Source organism: Myotis myotis, unplaced genomic scaffold (genome assembly GCF_014108235.1).
Source record: "Myotis myotis isolate mMyoMyo1 unplaced genomic scaffold, mMyoMyo1.p scaffold_m19_p_16, whole genome shotgun sequence".
Lineage (NCBI taxonomy): Eukaryota > Metazoa > Chordata > Mammalia > Chiroptera > Vespertilionidae > Myotis > Myotis myotis.
Window position 1 is genome coordinate 43,853,358 of NW_023416320.1, and position 21,194 is coordinate 43,874,551.

The following is a 21,194-nucleotide window of genomic DNA, read 5'->3' on the forward strand; positions in this document are numbered from 1 at the left end:
GCCCAACAGGAGATGCACTTAACAATAACTGCTATTCCCTTGTCATCTCCAGCAAGAAAGATTCGAAAAAGACATCTATGGCCCTGGCCTGTTGCTCAGTGGTTAGAGCATAGGCCCACACACAACCAAGGGTATTGGGTTTGATTCCCAGTCAAGGGCATGTTACCTCGGTTGCCGGGGATGGTGCAGAGGCAACCAATCGAGGTGTCTCTGTCACATTGATGTTTCTCTCTCTCTCTCTCTCTCTCTCTCTCTCCCTCCCTCCCTCCTCCTTCCTCCCTCCCCTCCATTCTCTCTAAAAATATCAATGGAAAAAATATTCTTGGGTGAGGATAAAAAGAAAAAGACAGCTCCAGGCTCTAAGAAAACACTGGACTTTCTGTAGAGGGTAGACATCAAACTGCAAACTGTAGAGTTACAGCCTGTCATGACCTTAAGCCCAAATACGTATTTACTGCTGACCAAAACAGCTTGAAGCATTTCTACGGATTCACTGTTTCCTCGGTGATGCATACGTCATTAAAAATAGATTACGCACAGATCTCCAAAAGGATGCAGGCATGGCATTAAGTGCAGCATAGCTTGCAATAACAAATACAGGGAGATAATCTAAATATCCCTCAATAGAAGAGTGATTACACTGTGCTACGTCCGGGCAGTGAAATTCCATTTGACCACCAGAAAGAACACGGTCGAGCTACAGGTACTGGCTAGAAAGATCACACCCTGTACTGCAGAGGAAAAGCACAGGGATGATGTTTCCTATGGGCTACCTCTGGGAAAAGACCACACAGACATACTTCATTTTATATATCATTCTACATATTATCCTGCAACTAGCTTTCTTCCCTCCCACATGTGTTTACGTATGCAAAAAGGTCTGTACGTAACACTAAACCCAGTCCCTGCAAAGGGGACTGGGAGGGTGGATTTAATTTTCTATGTTCTGTCACATAAATTTTTTTAAACTCAAGAGCATGTTCTATATTTTTCAATTTTAAGTAAACTTTAACTTCACAGAAATGACTTCTGATGCTTACTGAACATACAAGAAGTGCGTGTGTTCAAGTTTCTCTCTTGTCATCTTCATAAAATATATTTCTACCACCCAGACACTTCTCTTTAGGTCACGCGAGAGTCCTCCCCCTCGCCCTGCCACAGAAAGTTATACCCCCGTACCCCCGCCCCAGTGCACATGGCCAGATGGGGAGTATTCTGGAATCTCTAAAAATGACCAGAAACCAAAGACTTTAAAAATATATCAAAGCGGAGTCTGATCGCTGTGACAGTATTTGTTTTGTGTCCAATACATCACCTCTACGTTCCTAGCTCCTCCGCTGCACCCGCAGGGAGGCGATTCTGGTCTCTTTTCCCACAAATCATCGCTCTGCTTTTCCTCCCTTCAACCCGGAGGACTTGCAGGACCTCCCGTTTCCCACCGGGAACCCCGGGGGCAGCCTCTGCAAACAGCCAGGCTCCCCTGCAGGACATCATGGGCCGTCGGGGGATGTCTTTCTCGTTCATCCTTTAGGGTCCATCCCATGATTAAACTTATAAAAACTTATGAATCACCGAGCCTCGAAAATGCAATGCCAGGTATCTAAGCTCTTTAAAGCAACTCTTTAAAGCAGATACATTCTGGTGGCTATTCTAGAAAGACATCACAACACAACTGACAAGTCCAGTTCCCTCTACCGGTGAAATAGAAGAAAATATTATAAAATAGACCCAATAACAGTAACAATGGTGAACACTGGCTTCGATGTTCTATTCTTCGTCATACTTATATTTTCTAGCTTCTACCACGGACACATAAACTATGTAATAATTTTTTAAAAGGGTCTAAAGAGCACAGTGGATATGACCCATATCAAGCCAGCAAACCAGACAAAGACAGCGCTGCTCCGATGCCGTCACGTTCTCCTAGGGAACCTTCTGAAACACTGTCGGCATCTTGGAAATGAAGAGAAATATTCCCCTGGAGACCTCCCTCGTCTCCCTGAGCTGAGTCCATTACTCGCTTCTTCATATTCCCGCAGCACGCTGTTCTACCGCTGGCATCCCAGCAAACATATTTCTACACTCAGATTCTCGATTCGCATATCGCATTTCCCCCCTTCAGTTCCAAGCTCCCCCAGGACCAGGACGGCAATGCATTGATGCGTGTGGCCCCGTGATAGTGTCTGACATGTTATCAGTGTCCAGGTTTCTGGGATGAATGAGAAGTGTGCTCCCTGCAAATTCGCCCGAACATTTCACTGAGCCCTGATGGTAATTGGGCGCCTGGTGAATCCCACCGGAGGTGCCCATCGCGTGCATCAGAGAAGCCAAACTCTCGTGTGACTGGGAGCAACCCCAACACCCACATTTTCCAATGTCACCTTGACAACGGCAAGAACAAGCGTGTAGCTGTCAGTGCACAAGCAGACCCTGCCTGGGAGTGAAGGAGAAGGCACGCCCCTTCGAACAGGGTCTCTCCTTTAGGGCTGACGAGCTGATGGTGTATTTCTAACAATGGTGGTGGATACAGGACTATTCGTTTTCTTCTTTATAACTTTCACATGTTCTTACGCGTCTTTTGTATGATTCAGTAGTCACTGAAACCATTAAAATATTTCCGAAGACTTTGTCCCTTGATTTAACACACATACTGTAAACACCATGTTCTGGGCACTATATTTTGGGGGGGTTGGACATGAAGAAATCATATGTGGGAGACACAAATACAACACAATAGGACACTACTTACACAAGGGCTCCCAGTTTTACAGAACCCAGAAAAACGGTCTGCCCCATCATTCTTCCTGCTTCCCGTCCCCCAAGGGAACGAGGAAAACCTTAGGACAACCCTTGCGAGAAGGGAAAAACGCCCAAATGCACAGCTCAGTAAAAGCGACCAGGAAACACGTCGAGCCACCTCCTGCCTCTTTTAAAGGAAAAGCAGCTCTTTCCCTTCACTCTCCATTCTTCTCTTGAGCTTTGTCCTGCAGAGAACCTTGAAACTTTGAAAGGTGTGCTATGTGGAACCCCACGGCGTTAACAGAATTTTAGGTATGAGTCAGCTCAGCCCTGATGCTCCTCCCTGAAGCCTCCCCAGGGAAAGAGCCACCCTCCATCTGCTTACCACGTGTGTTGGTAGCCATGTCGGCCACTTTCTGAAAGGCGTCCAAGAAGGCAGCTGCCGCTACTACTGTTGTCCTAAAATACAAACAGATGACACAGGCATGAGGAACGTCATTAGCGCTCAAGGGCTAAAACCTCCGCGGACTGCACGTTATCCTCAGGACAGCCGAGCCAGCTGGACAAGGACAGCCTTTGGCTTTGTGGTCCCACTTTGTTCTTAGGAGGTGTTCCTCCTCCTCACATTACTCGCAACCCTGCCCCAGTAACGCCCAGCTCCTTCGGTGCTAGTCAATAAATGCCGGCAATTCCTCCCATGCCCTCCTGCCCATTACCCGGTAAAATTTCACAAAGGAGGGAAAGACAGGTGTTTCACTGAAAAGAAAAAAAAAGTTAAAAAATATCAAGGGTACCAGTAAAAATTAATTTTAGAGTAGGAATCTTAGCGAGGATCATCTAATTTAAGTAACTCATTTTAGAGAAGGGAAAACGGAGACAGCATCTACAAGGTGGCTTTCCAACTACGTCCAGACCAGAGCTGGGACCTGTAGCCAGGCCCATGACTCACGGCCCCATGCTCGTCCCACTACACGTCAATATCCTGGCTGTGTGACTTTCCCCCGAAATTGTAATCACACTGAAACATCATTTTCCAACCTTCGAAGGCTACCTCAACTGTACCTTCTGAATTCCTAACAGCTGAGAATAGGGAGGAGTTACTACACTCATTTGCTAGCCTAGAAATGATTTTGAATCCGTCACATGCCCTTGAGCACTCTAAGATGCGATGAGCGCTCTGCGGTCTCCTGCTTCCTGGAGCTGGGATCCGAGATGTCATCCAGTGAAGAGCAGATGGTGGATCCCCCAAACACGCAAGCCAGGCTCAAGATCTGTACTTTACAATCGAGCTCTAACCTGATGTAATTTCTAAGTATTTTACATATGAATCCAGTCTTTACTGAGCATGTGTATGAATGCAATGTTGCTGAAGGAAGGAGATGAGGATAAAGATGAAAAAGGAAAGAGTTCAAAACAGCGACATAGAAAGGAAATGGCCTTTAAATATAAGCAACAGTGGCAATGAAACAAAAGGCTCCTGGCGCTCAGCGTGGTCTCCGGGAACACCGGGCACCAGTCCCTGAGCGCTGAGCTTCCAAATGAGGCCTGATATTTTCCATTCTGCTCAAGTTTAAATAATATATATATTATTGATTTCAAAGAGGAAGGGAGAGGGTGAGAGAGATAGAAACATCAATGATGAGAGAGAATTATTGATCAGGGCTGCCTCCTACACACCTCACACTGGGGATCGAGCCCGCAACCCAGGCATATGCCCTGACCAGGGATCGAACTGTGACCTCCTGGTTCATAGGTCGATGCTCAACCACTGAGTCACACTGACTAGGCTCTGCTCAAATTTTTTCAAAAATGACATACAAGAACAAAACCATAATGTCAGAAATCCCACCTCGAAGCACATGTTTAAAAGATCTGACATCCAATGCAAACCCTGGAAAAGTTAGCTTTCTCAAACATCCTAGGATTTATAAATAGCTCATTCTGGCGCACAATTAATATCTGACACAGTGGCTGGATTTATTCTCATTCGAGTCCGTGCCGATCATCCAAATTTAATGAGCCCGCTGTAGGGGTGCCTTGCGCATCACCCATCATCAGGGCCGCATGGAAAATGAGGTGGTCAAGTGTGACGCATTCAGAGCTTTAACCACGGCTCCCAGTGAGTCACAGTTCAGCATCTGCTGTGTCACGAGATCTCTGAGGCCTCTCGGATCGGAGAGGACACACATGGAGCCACGGGCAGCAGGAAGGAGCGAGTCTCAGGTTTGAATGCTTCCAGGCTTACTTGCCTCTTCTACAGTCTTCTCTTCGTCCTTTCTCAAGCACAGGGAACTACACCATGTGCATGAGGCCCCTGGCGTGCCCTCCGCCGGCGCTAGGAGTCTGACAAAATGCAGAAATGGTCCCTGCTCTCAGGAGGCCTAAGTGCTGTCAGAAAATACAAAATGTACTTTGTATAAGTGGCGGTAAGATAAGACTGCTCTAAGTCTTACTCGGTGTGTTGAATCAGTTAATTACTTGAAGCTTCGGCTTCCTCATCGGTAAAAAGGAAAGGGAGTCTTTTCCATGGTCCATCTTGAAAGCTTGCCAGACAATTAAATGAGGGCAGATAAGGAAAAGTATGTGTGTGTGGTGGGGGGAGGGCAGGTAAACGTAAGCGTCTTATTGTTTTACTGCAGAACACCTCCTGGATGGAGGCGAACCCATTTGAAATAAATGTAACAGTGGCCGAGCTGGGGGGTGGGCTGCAGATGTAACGAACGAACAAAGGGAAGGGGCCTGCATTCTGAGCAGAGGAGTTTGGATCCTTCGGCATAAAAGTAAGTAAGTTCTTAAGCAAAGAAATGGGGAAGCACTTGACAACTAGAGAAGGAGCCGGACTCCAGGGCCCACTGTCTGCCTGGAGGCCCACTCACGGCTCTGGACACCCAGGGTCAAGGGTGGAAACCCCAGGCAGGAAGGTGCAGGAACGAAGGGGAAAAGATCCACGTCTCCCAAGTTCCTCTCTTCTGATCTCCAGGGAGCCATGCCATCTGTGGCCAAAGCTCTGGGCAGTCACCCTTGGGGTCCACAGGCAGAGGCCCCCGAGCATCACGCCACCCTCCCGCCCTCCCTCTGTCATCCGCGTAGCTTTTGATTAAAAACAAACAAACAAAAAAACACAACCAGAAAACCTACCTGCTTTGTTCTCCGGAAAACCATCCTCATACATCCAAACCAACCTATGTCATCCCCATATGCCGTGAACAAGGGCCATGACACTGATTGCTTTTTAAAGGTCCCATCCCTCATGGAGCACCCGCAAAGTGCAAAAGTGCCCCTTCTTCCCACTGATTTATGGGCATATAGTCTTAGCAAGAAGATGTTGATATATTTCCTATTTCTTATCAGACGATATATGAACAAGCACAAGATGAAGCAATAAGAATAGCCCCTGGGAGCAGATCAGCACTAAATCTTATGGTTTTTTAAAGCGGCTTTACTGAGGCATCATAATTGGTATACCATAAAAATTCACCCCTTTAGGTACACGACTCGATGATTTTTTAGTAAATTTAGAGTTATGAAACCACCAAAGCAATCCAATTTGGGGAACATTTTCATCACCCCCCAAAATCCCTCGTGTCCATTTGTAATCAGTCTTCTTTTCCATTCCTGGCCCCAGGCAACCACCAATCTACATCTGTGTCTACACATTTGCTTTTTCTAGCCATCTCATGTAAATGGGATTCTATAATGGTCAAGACTGAGTTTTAAACTCTTTATACAAATAGGCAGTAAGCAGAATGGACTCTGGAGCCAAACTCCGTAACTTCAAATCGCTGTCTTTTACTAGCTGTGTGACTTTGGATAAGTTATTCAGCTTATCCATGCCTCGGTTTCCTCATCAGTATAATGGGAATAACAGCTGTGCTTAGCTCTTGGGGTTCTAAGGTTTATTTAAGTTAACACATGCCTGGCACATAGTGAGTGCTCTATGAATGCTGCCCATTATTACTTTACATGTAACACCCCATTTAACTCCCAAAATTCCTGTGGAGGAGGCAGAGTAGATGAATTTAATTTTATATGTGCATCGTGGGGCCATCCCATTCCCTCCTTTGTCTACGGACATTGCCATTTTCCTGGGGAACACCTGCTTCTACTTACCGAAGCTGGGACTGCAGTTTCCCCGCTTTGTTTATGAAATCTTCCCAAACTGGGTAGCTCCCCTGCAAGAGAACAAAGCCATCAATCAGTAAGTCACGCTGTGACAGACATCTGATTCAGACAATAACACAACACCCGATTCCGATTACACAGGAACAATCTGTGTATGCTCTCTTCCCTGCCGTCTGGCCTATGGCCCAGGTGATATATAAATGTATTGGTCCGGGAATGGGTTTAGAATGTGCTCAGTCCTGCAATCGAGTCAACATACAGACACCAGCTGGAACACGTTGGGCAGAATCTAATACATACAGTGATGCATCACTTTTTGAGTCAATAGATGGTGGGTCCAAATTCAAGATGTGCAGGATTATTTAAGGCTCTACCTTAAATATTCTGCATAGCCTGGGAATGTACTTCCTGGGAAAGGCCCCCTTTTTTCTCCACCTGATCACGGCCCTGGCTGTTCTCACTCTTATTCCAAACGGTAGGGAGGAGGGAAGCAGAGGGACTGGGGCTCCTCCCAGGATAGGGGCCCACTGGGAAGCATCATCAGAATCTCAAGGTTGGGAAGTTACATAAATAGAGCTGCTCCACTGATGGCTTGAACCTAGCATCTAAATACAACAGGCGGCCCCCAGCACACTTAACCATCACCCCTCCATGGCAGCCTATATCTCCCACCCTGTCTTATATATCCATGCAGCCCTAAGTCTATCCTTCCAGGCAACTTCGCAGTTAAGTTTAATATTTGTCTACCCAATATTAAAATGGACTATTTCTGGGAGCTAAGATTTAGACCAATGGGTTTCTTTCTTGGTCATACTTTCCTCTCTGGCTATAGTTTGGATCTTGTTTTTTGTTTTTTTTAATAAGGTCATGTATCATTTCTACAAAAACAATAAAAGTCATTACATACACATTTTAAGATAAAATTAGAGGTTCTGGCAACAACAGCACCATGATTTTACAATCCATCCTAAACCCTAAAGTGTCTTGCACACAAGCTTGCACATGGAAGTCTTTTCAAAGAACTGAAGATAACAAGCACATCCACCCGTAACTTTCCTTCTTTCAGCCGCCCCCCAAGTTCAATTCCATCTCTACCTGGGACCCTGCTTCACATCCCCACAGCATCCTGGGAAAATCCATCATGTCTCCCTACTATTTATTTATTTACATTGATCTTTAGAGAGAGAGGAAGGGAAAGGGAAAGAAAGAGAAGCACTGATGTGAAAGTGAAACATCCATCAGCTGCCTCCTGCACATCCCCTACTGGGAATCAAGCCTGCAACCCCAGCATGTGTCCTGACTGGGAATCCAACTGGCAATCTTTTGGTGCAAGGAAGGATGCCCAACCAACTGAGCCACACCGGCCAGGGCTCCCTACTCTTTTTCTAAGCAAGGTACTCAGACATGAACTCAAACCTGCCGGTACAATTCTGCCAAGGCGAAACCAGAGCGGGGCATGACACCTCCCTGCACCTGCACATTACATTTATATTAAAATCAGTAACTGCCAACCGACCAATAGGCGATGCAAAACAAACCCAGAGAAGCGGAAACCATGGTGACAGAAATGTCGCTTGTCATTGAATCATTTCAATATAGAACTAAGACTAAACACCTGGGGGGTTTTGGGTGCAGGACAGAACATAAATACTATGTTAAAAACAACACAGGCCACCTCTTGCTTTTGTTGTCAAGGGCAGGAGGGAGAAACTATGCAATGAAGTAAATCATCTCATCTTTCAATACAGAGGCCCAATAAATAGTCTGAAGCTGCAATTTAGCTAAAACTTAACCATTTCACCTTCCTAATGGCTTTAATAGTCTTTTTTTCTTACCCTTAGAGCAGTTTCTCAACCTGGCCACTAATGACATTTTGGGCCAGATAATTCTTTCTTTAAGGGGCTGCCTTGTGCATTGCAGGATGTTTAGCAGCATCCTTGACCTGCACTTGCTAGATGCCAGTCGCATTCACAGACACCGCTGGCTATGACAACCAAAATGTGTCCAGACAATGCCAGGTGTCCTCTTCGGGCAAAACCACCCTGGTGAAGAAGCACCGCGATAGAGGACTAGCTGAGAAACTCATTTCTCTCGGCGCAGAAACAGTTCTCTGGAACTTAGCGATTTCTTTGGTATCACTTCAGTTTCAATTTTTCTGTTAAATGACAGTGAAGTTAAGTATGTTTTTTATTTTGAAAATATCATGCAGCGCATGAACACCTTGCTATAAAAGTGCCATGTACACCTTTCTCTAGCAATCCAGTCTGTCTGACAAGGTGCAGGCAGACATCTGGAAAATTATCCACCAAACAGTAAAAGGGACTGTTTCTGGGAGTTAAGATCTGGACCAACGGATTGCTTTCTTGTTTGTACTTTCCTCTCCGTAGTTTTTGTTGTTGTTGTTAATAAGCTCATGTATCATTTTTATGAAAACAATAAAAGTCGTTTACATAAAAAAAAAAACTTAAGATCAAATTAGAGGTTCTGGCCACAGCAGCACCGTGAACCTAAAGCCCGTCCAGACCCTGAAGTCTCCTGCACACAGCTGAGAGCGCACCCATCAGTTCTGCATCTGTGTCTCTGAGACCTTCTGGCCTAACTGCAGGCCTCTGGGTCACTCCTCCAGGCTGCCATTTGCTCCCGTGGGCTGCTAAGCTGCACCAGGCCAGGGATCCTGTCTGACTGGTTCCTGGCAGAGGCCCTGAGGCAGCTACACCTGAGCTACTGACACCAACACCCATGCACAGGTCTTGTCACCATACTGTGCAGCCACGTGGCCTCCATCCCATCTTCCTGCCCTGGTTCTTCAACCCAAGAGCATAACTTTATTTTAACTTATGTTGCAAAGGCTCAGGCTACCACCATTCTAGGTCCATCAGACCTTGTGGGAAAATCCAATGACCCACTTAACATATTTACTATTTTCTGATCCAGTCCAGATATGAACACCCCTTCTACACCCGCATCCAAGTAAGGAAAGAGTGGAGGGCCAAGATCAGAGTCCGCTGGCTGGCCAGTAGAGCTGTCTGACCAGACGGGTATCAGTGAGCATCCTTAAGAGTGCAAGAGTTCAACCAACCATTACCACCGTATCTAGCCATTCCTTCTCTTTCTGACCCACAAGGCAGTATAAGCAGCTTTTTGAAAAGCCCATGTTCAGACCCACTGACCACCAACTTCTAGCCAAAGTCACCATCACCTCTCATCTACACCAAGAAGGACAGGAGAGCTACCTCTTCCTCTCCCCAGCGCCAACCACTCCCATCCAGCGAGCCCTGAAGGTCACTGAGATGAACCAGTGGCAAGAAGCATCGAGCCCTGAGTTCTAGCCAGGATCCTGCCAGTAAATGACTGGATGAAGTCACTTCACCCTCTCAGGGCCTGTTCCTCCTAATGATAAATAATAATGAAAAACAATTCCATCACCATCACTGAACACTGACATCACTGAACACTGAAAGAATGCAGAGAAGGAGTCAAGAACCCAATGCAGGCGTTCAACCTCCTGGACCGAATCTTCACTCTCGTTTGCAATGTGACACTGGGCAAGTCGCTGGAGCTCTGCAGGGGGACAGTGACCACTTCCCTGGGTTGGTGTGAGGAATGAACGAGGTCAAACATTAACATGCTCAGTAAGTGTTCAATACACAGTTGCGAGGATTGATCCAAGCATTTCTCAGGTTGTCGGGAGAGAAGTCGTAAACTCTCTAAGTCAGACCGTCCATCCAGGCGGAAGTCCCTCATTCTCCGTCCTCAGTACAGAACCGGCTGTACACGGGTACACTGTGTGCCTCACTGTGAGTTAACCGCAGTCACAGCAGAGCTAGGCCGGGGCGGCTGGGTGCAGTGTCAGACAAAGTCTCTGCCACTCCTAAGTAAATGGTGGGTAGAGTACGCCAATGCGAGATGAACGCTCCTGAAAACGACTGCTCAACCCACTTCAAAAACTACTTACCTGCCCGCACTTGGAGCCTCATTTCAGTTTTTACCAAATTAGCAACCAAAGGAGGGTCCCCTCTCTCGTCAAGGGATGCAGCACGCCACTCTCGCCCACGCACACCCACTCAGCCCCAGAAGCCTGCCAAGAGCAGCTCTCTCCCGTCTTAATGATATTTGAAGTCTTTCAAAGTGTCAGGCCCACCTCTTTCAGGCAGCCTATAATTTAATGGGTTCTAAAAAAAAAATGAACTTCTAAGAACACAAGACAAAAACCTCCCTGTGTAAGAAAAAAATGTTAAGTGTGTAAATGTTATTAAAACTTAAAGGCAAGGTGATTTGAGTTGCTCCATATTTTTTTTTTAAAGTTTCTTTCCAAGTTTCTACCCACCTGAAAGTAGTTTTACTACAAAAACCCAAAAGTGTGGAGGAAGGGAGAAAGGAGGGAGAAGGGACGTGGAGAAGAGGTCACAGGGGCAAAGCCAGCGGCTGTTCTGGACTACCAGACTTAGGCAAGGAAAGCACACTCAAATTTCAAAAGAATTTGCAGGTAAAGACACTGTACGCCCTGAGGGCCCTTTCAGAAGGCAATTCCAATACAGCCCCTCATCGTTCCATCTGCGCCCCACCCACCAGAAGTCCCGGGGAGTCCTCTCCCGGGGCCATGTAGCTGCCCGGGTTCGCGTTTGAGGAACTCCCTAGGAAGGCTGTCCGGGAGCTGTGGAAATCTCGACACAGACCCCACTGCGGGGTTCACCAGAGAACACTCCAGGTTTCCTCACCTTTCAGACGCATGGAGGGACCTGGAGAGTATCATGCGAAGTGAAGTAAGTCAGTCAGAGGAAGACAAGTATCACATGATCTCCCTCATATGCGGAATCTAATTAATAAAATAAACTCATGAACGGAGTGGATCCAGAGACATGGAAGCGTGGAACAGAGCGTGGAATCTCGGAGGGAAGGAGATGATCAACCAAAGACCTCGTATGCGTAGACGCATAACCCATGGACACAGACAATAGGGTGGTGACGTCTGGGGTGGGGGACGGGGTAGGCTGGAGGGCTCAGTGGGGAAAGAGGGGGACATATGTAATACTTTCAACAATAAAGATATTTGTTAAAAATATTTTTAAAAATATAAGATATATATTTAACATGTAAAATAAAGGTTTCCTAACTTTCCAGACAGACCCGAATAAAAAAAAAAAATGAGACTCCCACTGAGCACCCGGCCTCTGCCAAGTCCCCAGGCAAAGGGAAGAAAGACTCCCCTGGGACCCCTGCATTTCTATGCAGAGGGGAGCAGGCAGGTTTGCTGAACACAGAACACAGATCACACTGGGTCGTGCGAGAAAGGAAAAGGCCATTACAGAAACGGGACGAGAACGCGGGTTTGTTCACAAGCATGGAGGACTCGCTCAATGACCTGCAGGACTGTCCCATGTCCTACGAGGAACAAGAGATGGGCTTCCCTAAAGACAGGCCCTAACTCACAACCCTGCAGCCACGAGGGGCACATGCTGCCCTCCCCACGTACACCACCCCCGATGGCGGTCCTGTCTCCGAACCTCCACGGGGATCCAACAGTCCTGGAAGCTGCGACTCAGCTGTCACCACCCGGCTCAGATGTCCCCTCTGCCCGGGCGCGCTCAGACGCACCTGCTTCTCCCGCGTCACACAGTTGTCCACCTCTGAGCCCGAGTCTCCCCACTGAGCTGTGGACTCGAGGACTGAGAAATGAGGAAGGAAAAGCATTTCCAGTAAGATGGACAGCAAGAGGGTCCAATACAGTCCAGGGAGGATCCAGGGAGCGGGAAGGCAGGGAGACAGGAAGGACCCAAGCGGGCTCTGCCCCAAGGGCACTGCAGTGGGGCAGCTGTGCTGGGAGAAGCAGGAGATGGGCGGGGTGGACAAGGGGACCGTGAGCAGCCTTCAAGGGCAAGGCCCAGAGCTATCCACCAGTTGGACAGCAGAGGAAGACGAGGCGGGGCCTTCATTCAGATGGCAAGTGACAAAACTCCCCAAGCCAGCCAGGGGACCAGAGGACCTGGCTGAGGGTCCCATACCTGAGAGCAACCTGGTGCCCTGGGCAGTGGGGAGGAGAATGAAGTCATTGTCTTACTGCTGAGGAGAAAGGCCTATCTAACTTTCAACTCCCCACGAGTTTGGTGGCCACCTAAATAAGTATGTGAGTTGGCTTCCTCCTCCCCACCCTCAAGGTTGAGCTGTGGCACAGCCCTGCGTCTTCTCGTGTCCTTCCTGGAGGCTGGGCAGGCCCCTGGCCTTCTGCAGGGCGCAGGACTCAGCCGGTGGCCATTCTGGCTTGGGTTCTGTTTTGCTTTGTTTTGTATCAAACAGAAGCCCAGGATGGCCTCCCACGCGGGGAGCAGAAGAATAAACTGTGTAAGGCACTGGCAGGGCTGGTTAGCATGGGCCATAAATAATGCGCGAGCTGCCTCTCCCAGCCCAGCCCGCGGCGACAGCGCGACTTCAGAGGACAGCTGAGGGAACCAGACACCACCAGGAGCGTGGTGGAGAGGGGGCGGTTTCGGAGGCGTCAGAGAGTTGGAGGAGACTCGCAGGAAGAAGAAGGACTGGGCTTAGCCGAGAATAAAATAGGGACCAGCGGGCACAGCCTATACACAGGCACAGGCTATAGAGAATCGGGCTCCAGCTCAAAGACCTCTGTCCCGTCCACAGGTTCCGGACAAAGGCTGGCTCCCCAGTAGTTATGGCTGATGAGAATCCAAGTCATGGGTATGCCACTTGACAGGTAACCTCTCAAGCTCCTCTTTCCACCTTGACAAGCATCCCTGTCACCATCATCACCATTTTCTAAATAGTTGCTAGGTGTTGGGTACTTGTATCAACATTTCTCACACCTGGGGATCTTGCAAAAACACAGGCTCTCATTCCTGGGGTTGAGGTGGGGCCGGGATGTTGCGCGTTTAATTGGAGTGATGCCGTGGTCCCCAGACCACACTCTGAGAAGCACAGCTGGATAGATACTCTTATTACAGGCTGACTACCGCACGAGGCAAGGACTACTATTATTTCACAGCCAAGGAAACTGAGGACCAGAGAGGTCTAATCTGAAATTGGATCCCAGATCTGACCAACTTTGTGGGCCAAGTGCTACCCTGATTCTGGGAAATGCAAGCAGCCAGATGAACAGCCCCAGCCTCCGGGTGCAGCCTCAGGGCCACAGAAAACCAGTCAGCAGGCAGGACCCTGCTTCCTACTGGGGTCCAGTAGGAGACTAGACAGAGTAGAATGTGGCGGGGGGGACTCCCTAAACACACAGCCCCCAGTTACAGTGGCAATGCCCTGAGGGAGCTATAATGTCACCCTAGAAATGGTCAGGACCCGCAACCAAGTGAAAAAGAAGACAAAAACAAAGAAAAGTCCTTTGCAGAAAAAGGTCTTATAGGAACGCACTAGAAATGTTCACAGTTGCTGTCCTCAGTGATTATGGGTAATTTTATCACATCTTCAGGTTTTCTGCGGACCTGGAACCAACCTGCTGCTACCAGGAGAAGGGGCAGTGTGTCTGAGGATCTCTGTGGGCTGCTGCGGCCCCCAGGTCCCTCTGTGGATCTGTGGGAACCTCATGGGGTGAGCGCAGCCCACAGCATCCCTCCCCTCCTTCTTCTGGGCACACCCCTTGGTGAGCTCAGACTTTGGGGAGATGAAGAGCTCAGCTTCAAGAGGAAGCTTCTGACCTCAACAGCAGCGCCTCTGGACCCCTCGCCGCTTGAAGTGCAAGGCAGGAGCGCCGGCTCCAGAGTGGGTGTGCAGGATGCAGGGCGGCCCGGGCAGGCCTGTCACAGCTTTGTCCCCAAAGCCACCCTTCCCCACCCGTCCTGCGAGAGGAAGGCCTCCCGAGATCCTCAGATGAAAGGCACTGTGTAAGCCCATCCATCAGAGAAGCCATCCCTGATTGGAGCTTGCCTAATCCACTAATTATCCCTGTCCATCAAGTGGATGACAGCCCTGGAGATAATCAATGGTTGCTTCCTTGCACGCCCCCCTCGCCCACTTGCCCAAGCTCACCAGCAATAATATGCCTATGAGAGAGAAGACTGACCACAAAAGGTGCTCCCCCCACCCATCCACCCTTCAAACTGCCCCATTTGTAACTCTAACACCCTAATTAAGTCAAGGACATCCTTCCTCCTGTGTTAGGAGGTTCCAGGCCCAGAATCCCCATGGGTAGGTCTTCACTTGCAGTAAGAAAATAAAATAAGAAAGAAGAACAAATACGTCAACCGCATGTTCAAAGTAGTTCAAATGTATTTCATGGTCATCGTTAAGCACACCATCTCACTTTACATAGACCCGAGGGGGCCAACGGGCGTTCACTGCAACCCCGGGAGGGCAGGCAGCAGGACGGGCATTCAGCGCATCCCTTTTTCCCTGGAGAGCCAAGGCACGGAGAGCTTCAATAACTTTAACTTCCCAAAGGTCAGGGAAGGGTTTGCCCTACACCTAATTTACAATGAAGTGCTCCCCAGGTTTGCTCAGTTCTTCTGAATACAAAACTGTCCCATGGATTCCCCTAAAACTTACTGCTCCTCCGCAGCTAGAAACCTGGGGACTCGGAATCTAAGCACCTAGAACCGGGCTGGCTGCTCTTACCCAAGTCCGTAAGGGACGTCAGTGTCCAGTCCGGCCTCCTCATGATAAAAAATACCTATCTACCCCCTCTAACCTTTGTCCCACTACACAGAGTCCAAAGCTGCTGCTGCAGTTGTTTATTCCTGTTTATACGTGTCTGCAAGAGATAAGGAGCCTAAGCAAAATACTTGGTGACGTGCATTCCCCATAAAAATGTCAAGTGCTGTTATCACTCCGTGTTCGCACGCCTGCACTCACTCACCCACTTCTCCCTGGAAGCGCCCTCTCTGGCTGGCCCCCACCCAACTCCACAACTGCTTCTGCCTTGTAGGAATCAGTTCTTTTAAAATATATATATTATTGATTTCAGAGAGGAAGAGCCAGGGAGAGGGAAAGAGAAACATCAATGATGAGAGACAATCATTGACTGGCTGCCTCCTGCATGCCCCCCACTGGGGACTGAGCCTGCAACCCAGGCATGTGCCCTGACGGAATCAAACCGACTTCCTGGTTCATAGGTCAATGCTCAACCACTGAGCCACGCCAGCCAGGCAGTTCTTCCTGGGGGTGATCTCTCCAGCCCCCTGAGTATCTGGTAGGAAGGAACCCTGCCTGTGCTTGGGGTTTTGTTCTCCCCGGTGAGCACCTCTGTGTTCCTCCTCTGCTCACTCTGAAATTGTAAGCTCTCCCGAGGCAGAGGTGGGGTGATCGGCTTGTCAAATCCACCCTGGGGAGCAACGGCCATACCACCCTGTGCGCACAACTGTGTGCTCTGCCACCTCCCACCAAACAGAGCCTCCTCCACACCCCAAACCCCACCCGGCTGTGGGAATGACGCCCAGGTGAGCATCACCCAAAAGGGCCATGGCTGTGTGTGTCACTTCTCAGTCGCTGCCCTGCTCTGGGTGTCTTCCCACTGATGTCCTTCTTGCCTGGAGAGAAGGGCCTAATGGGCAGTCATGTCCCAGAGTCTTCAGGGACCCGTGGGGTCTAGGGCTTAAACGCCTGGCTCTAGAGTCTGACTGCCCAACCTCAGATCTACCCCTGGGTGACCAAAGTTACCTAGTCAGCCGTGCTACCCTGTCTTCATGTATCTGTAAATGATGCCCATGGCAGTCCCCACCTCAAAGGATGGTAACGAGAGTAAGTGAAATAACCAAGTGCTTAGAAGGGTGACTAGCACTCAACAAATGCTGGCGATGACTGTTTTAATGAGTCAACAAACAATGCCAGCCACCTTGACTAGGACATTTAATGAGCACCTACTATGCTCAGGAGACTGGCGGGGTGAAGGCCATACAGAGATAAGGGAACGCTAACATAGAAGCCAACAATCCCCAAGCCTTCAGAGGGCATCAAGACCCAAATTTAGAGGAATGGAAGGTGTGGTTGGTGCAAGCTTCAGGGAGGGGGAGTGATGCCTCCCCCAGGTCTCAAAGGATAAAAGAATTTTCCTGGCAAACAGGAAGAAAGAAGGAAGGGAGGAAGCATTCCTGCAAAAGAAACGCAATTAGCAAAGAAAAGGAAGTAGAGAAGGTGACACAAGTCACTTAGACAGGAGTCACTTTTTCACCTGAAACACATTCCAGGCAGGTGTGATGTGGGGGTTGGTGGGGGGAGTGAGAGATCCCTCCTACTCACTTCATGAGCTGCAGAGGAGGCTCTTGGCGGCTCGGGGTGGCCCAAAAGCCACCCCCACTACTACCTTCTCATGGTATAACCCCAGCACGACCTACCAGAGATACCAGGGAATGTCTGCTAGACCTACAGATAGCTGAGCCCCACCCCAGATCTACACAGTCAAAATCTGCGGGGATGGGCCCAGGGATCTGCATTTTACACAGTCCCCAGGGGACATTCACGCTCTGTTCACTAACATCACAAACAGCAAGAACTGAGAATCCTCGCACGAGATAAGATGCATGTCCTTCTGAGGTCTTGGAAGCTGCAGCCCAGCAATTTCCATCCTAATGCTCCTTGCGATGTAATCCCTGGTGACGAGCATGGGAATGTGAACTGATACTCTCTTTCTGAAAGGCATTTGGCAGTGGGTTCCGAACGCCTTGAAACGTCCATACCTGACGACAGCAATTAATTGAGGCCACTGAGTATAGAAGCGACATAGTCATCGCCGTTTCTGGTGTCATTCCCAGCGGCCCGGGGTGGGCTCTGGGAGTGCGGAGGAAGTGCTGTTTGGTGAAATGTGGCAGAGCACACCAACTGTGCCCAGTGCTGTCAGGCCATTGCTCTCCAGGGTAGATCTGACAAGCTGATGTCACCACCCTGACTTAGGAGAGTTTACAATGAAAAATAAATAGAGGTGCTCATTTAGGAGAGCAAAATCCTAACAGTGTGTAGTGACAAGGATACATTCATTGCAGTGCTGCTTACAATTCATTAAAACCTGGACACAGCCTCAACACAAACCAGCATGGAACTGCCTCCCACCTCAGGGCCTTTGCACATGCTCTTCCCCAGCCTGGCACATTCTTCCTCTGATACCTACATACTTCATAAGCTATGCTCACAGGGCACCTCCTCTGTGAGGCCTTCCCTGACCACCCTATTTAACAACAACGACACTACCCCTGCTTTATTTTGCCCCATTGCACATAATCTTCCTGATCTATGAGAAGTGACTGATTTACTCAGTGTGTCAGTCCCCACTCCACTAGAATGTAAGTTCCAGGAGGGCAGGGCTTTCTGTCCATTTTATTTATTGCTGTATCCCTAGCACTTAACAGAAAACCTGACACACAGTGGGTCCTCAAACACATCTCGACTAAATGAAATGAACTACAGACCTACCAAACAATGCAAGGCCACGCAGCCACTAGAACTGTCGCGGCTTATGATGACACGTATAGAAAGGCAGTATAGCGAGAAGCTAAGCGAAAAAAGAAATTTCGGGCACAGCAGAGGCCGCACCAGCCTTCCTCTAAAATGTGTGCGCATAACCCACTTTGCGACCCAGTGGCTAAGGGTGACTTTGATTTTTCACTGAACTGAAGTTTCTCCGTTTGTCTTCCATTAACTTTATAGATCTTGCATAATCTTTGAGAAGTACTCCCTCATGAAATGCTCTCAAAACATTTGCTAATTTATTTTTAGGAAAAAGCTTCCTCCTGGGTGACTTAATTAGAGTGTCCCTAATTAAGGCCAGGCCGACATCAAAGAGGACAGGTTCCAGGGGACCCCTGCCCAGGTCTACTTCTGGTAGCAAGATGGCCTCAGTCCCTCCAGGCCCGGCCCCGCCTCCGAGTGCTCAGATGCCAAAGGCTGGGCCATCAGCTAGCTACTCCTGGCTCTGCTCCCCGCTACTTGCTTCCTATTGGGGTGCCTCATCCAATTATTCAGGCGCAGATCACATCCTGCCGGAGAGCTGGCTTTGAAGGTTCAGTAAACAATCACTTCAAAACAAAGCGCGACCATTAAACCAAACTCAAAGACTTCCTTAATGGCCGCCGCTCAGCGGCAGGAGCCAGGCTCAAGCAAGCCAGGCCTCTCATGTGCAACTGAGTGAGGGCTGTCTCCCTGGGAACTAATCTCAAGGCAGGTCAGCCTCCTACTGCAAATACCCCCTTTCCTGTTTAGCACTCAGCCATGTGTGTGCACAGCCGGTTACTGGGGTGACCCTGATGGGAGGGGGTTTCTCCTGCAAAACAAACATGTGTCATGTGGTTGTCTCCTTGGACAGCCAAGCCCTTAGGTCTCACACTCCGCCTACTCCCCACATGCTTCCCTCCACTGACAACTTAGAGACAGTGGCCAGGTGAGTCAACTGCCCAACAATGTCATGTCATTGGCTGGATCAAACTCTTCAAGCAGAGTGAGGCCCCTGGAGGTTCTTGAAGCAGCTCAGAGAAGAGCCTAGATTTGTATGCTTTATCTGGTTCATCCTGACCCCTAGTCATCAAAAGATCAATGACATACACCCATTCCAGAATCTGAAAATGAAATCCCAAAATACTATGCTGTAAGAGACAGTGCAGCCTGGTGGATAAGAGCACAGGCTGGAGTTGGACCACCTAGGTTCGAATCCCAGCTGCGCCTCTTACTAGCTTGATAAAGTGGGCAAATGGCTTAACCTTTCTGCACTCAGTTTCCTCATCTGTGAAATGGTAACCAAGCAGTAACTACCTCACTGGGTTCTTATTTGTAAAGCACCAGTATATGCCTGATTGTGCCAATCAAATGCTTTTGGAATATGGGAGATGAAACTCAGCTTGGGTGTCACCTGTACCCCGACGCTGTCCCCCAATTCAAATGAGAATCAGAGCCCCTCCCCAGGACTCCACGCTGACATCTGTCATGGTGCTGATCACGCTGGTTGCTAATTCCTTGTGTGTTCCTCTCCTAGACTAAACAACTTTAGGGTAAGGACAGCATGTCTTGCCAGAGTTGTACCTCCACCACCCAGGGGTGCCTGGCACACAGCAGGCACATCATCAATTTGTTGAATACATGTAATGTGTTCCCTCAAATGATTTATTTGCTTAAGAAACATTTCACTCCTGTCTCCACCGCATTATAAAGGGGAGACGCAGGTTTCTTGTATTTGCTGAAACACCTGAGTGCGGCGTTCAGCAGGGTACCCCGCTAGAAATTACCAGGGTAGCTCAGACACCCAGAGCGGTTTATTTAGCAATTACTCCGTGCTAAGCCCTTTACACAGACCTTCTCATTTATTTCCCAACAACATTAAGAGGGAAGTTATTATCCCCACATTTCACAGATAGGAAAACCAAGGCTCAGGGAGGCTGAGTAACTTGCCCAGAGTCATAGAAGTGGCAGAGCCAGATGTCAAAAGGCAACCACTAAAGGTGGAATGCCATAAAAACACGGTGGAATCACCACAGAATGCGAGAAGTCCCTGCGGGTATCTTATCTGACTTGGTGGGAAGAGGAGGGACCAGAAATTATGCAACTTTCTGGTGAGGCCTTGAAAGACGGGAAAGATTTCATTAGGCAACAGGGCAGAGAGGGTCCTCCAAGCTCTATTGGGGCAAACGGGACGTGGTCAATGAAGCCAGGGACCCCGGGCTGGGGAGCACTGGGCACGGAGCAGGCCACTCAGCTGGGCTGAGCCCCAGGGCTCCCTGAATGCCAGGCTAAGGCAGGGGCCACAGCAGGCGGGCCGGCAGTCGGGAAGAACCCAAATGTGGCCATCTCTGGGGAAGGACAGAGCGTCAGCAGGAAGCTGCTGCCACAGGGCAGGCTAGCGGCACACAAGGCCACTGTTCTGGTGGTCACTCCAGAAAACGAAGATGCAAATAATGGAGACAGGAAAAGCTGGTCTTTACAAGCAACTCCTCCCTCCCTCTCTCTCCTTACCCTGGTGTAAACATCTCTTTAAAAAAAAATTTTTTAAACTTAAATGCTCTGGGGACCTCAGCCTCCCCGCCCTCCCTTTATATACTGACACTGGGATTGCAAATATAGAGATGCAAATAGGAGGCCTGGCTGGGCCAGATGAGGTTATAATGAACTGGGGAGTAATTTACTTAGCAAGAAAAAAAACAAAACGCAACTTCCCCATTTCCTGTAACTTCATTGCGAGTTCTAAATACAGCTGGGTGAGGGGTGGGGCAGTGTTTGCTCTAAGAAGTGGTGGAGATAATTACTACACTGATTTTGAGAAGTCAGAATTCTTCATTCCTCATTCTACAAGACAGAATAATACGGGCGACAAATATTTGGGTGCCTGCATGCCAGGCACCATATGAACCCTTCCACAAGCATTATCCCATTTCAGAATCCTTGCAACAATCCTAGAAGGT

General features: G+C 48.8%; 1 protein-coding gene across 17 annotated transcripts in view; it reads right to left on the reverse strand.

The window, feature by feature from the left end:
• MTSS1 (MTSS I-BAR domain containing 1) overlaps positions 1 to 21,194 on the reverse strand; it is a 135,669-nt gene that overhangs the window by 105,137 nt on the left and 9,338 nt on the right. For 16 of the 17 annotated variants that reach the window (XM_036338658.1, XM_036338666.1, XM_036338659.1 and 13 more), the window contains 2 exons: positions 6,850 to 6,911; positions 3,125 to 3,198 (listed from right to left, as the gene is read on the reverse strand). The exons of the other annotated variant lie outside the window; for it this stretch is intronic. In XM_036338658.1, the coding sequence (XP_036194551.1) occupies positions 3,125 to 3,198; positions 6,850 to 6,911 (136 nt within the window). The remainder of the gene's footprint in view (positions 1 to 3,124; positions 3,199 to 6,849; positions 6,912 to 21,194) is intronic. 17 annotated transcript variants of the gene reach the window in all.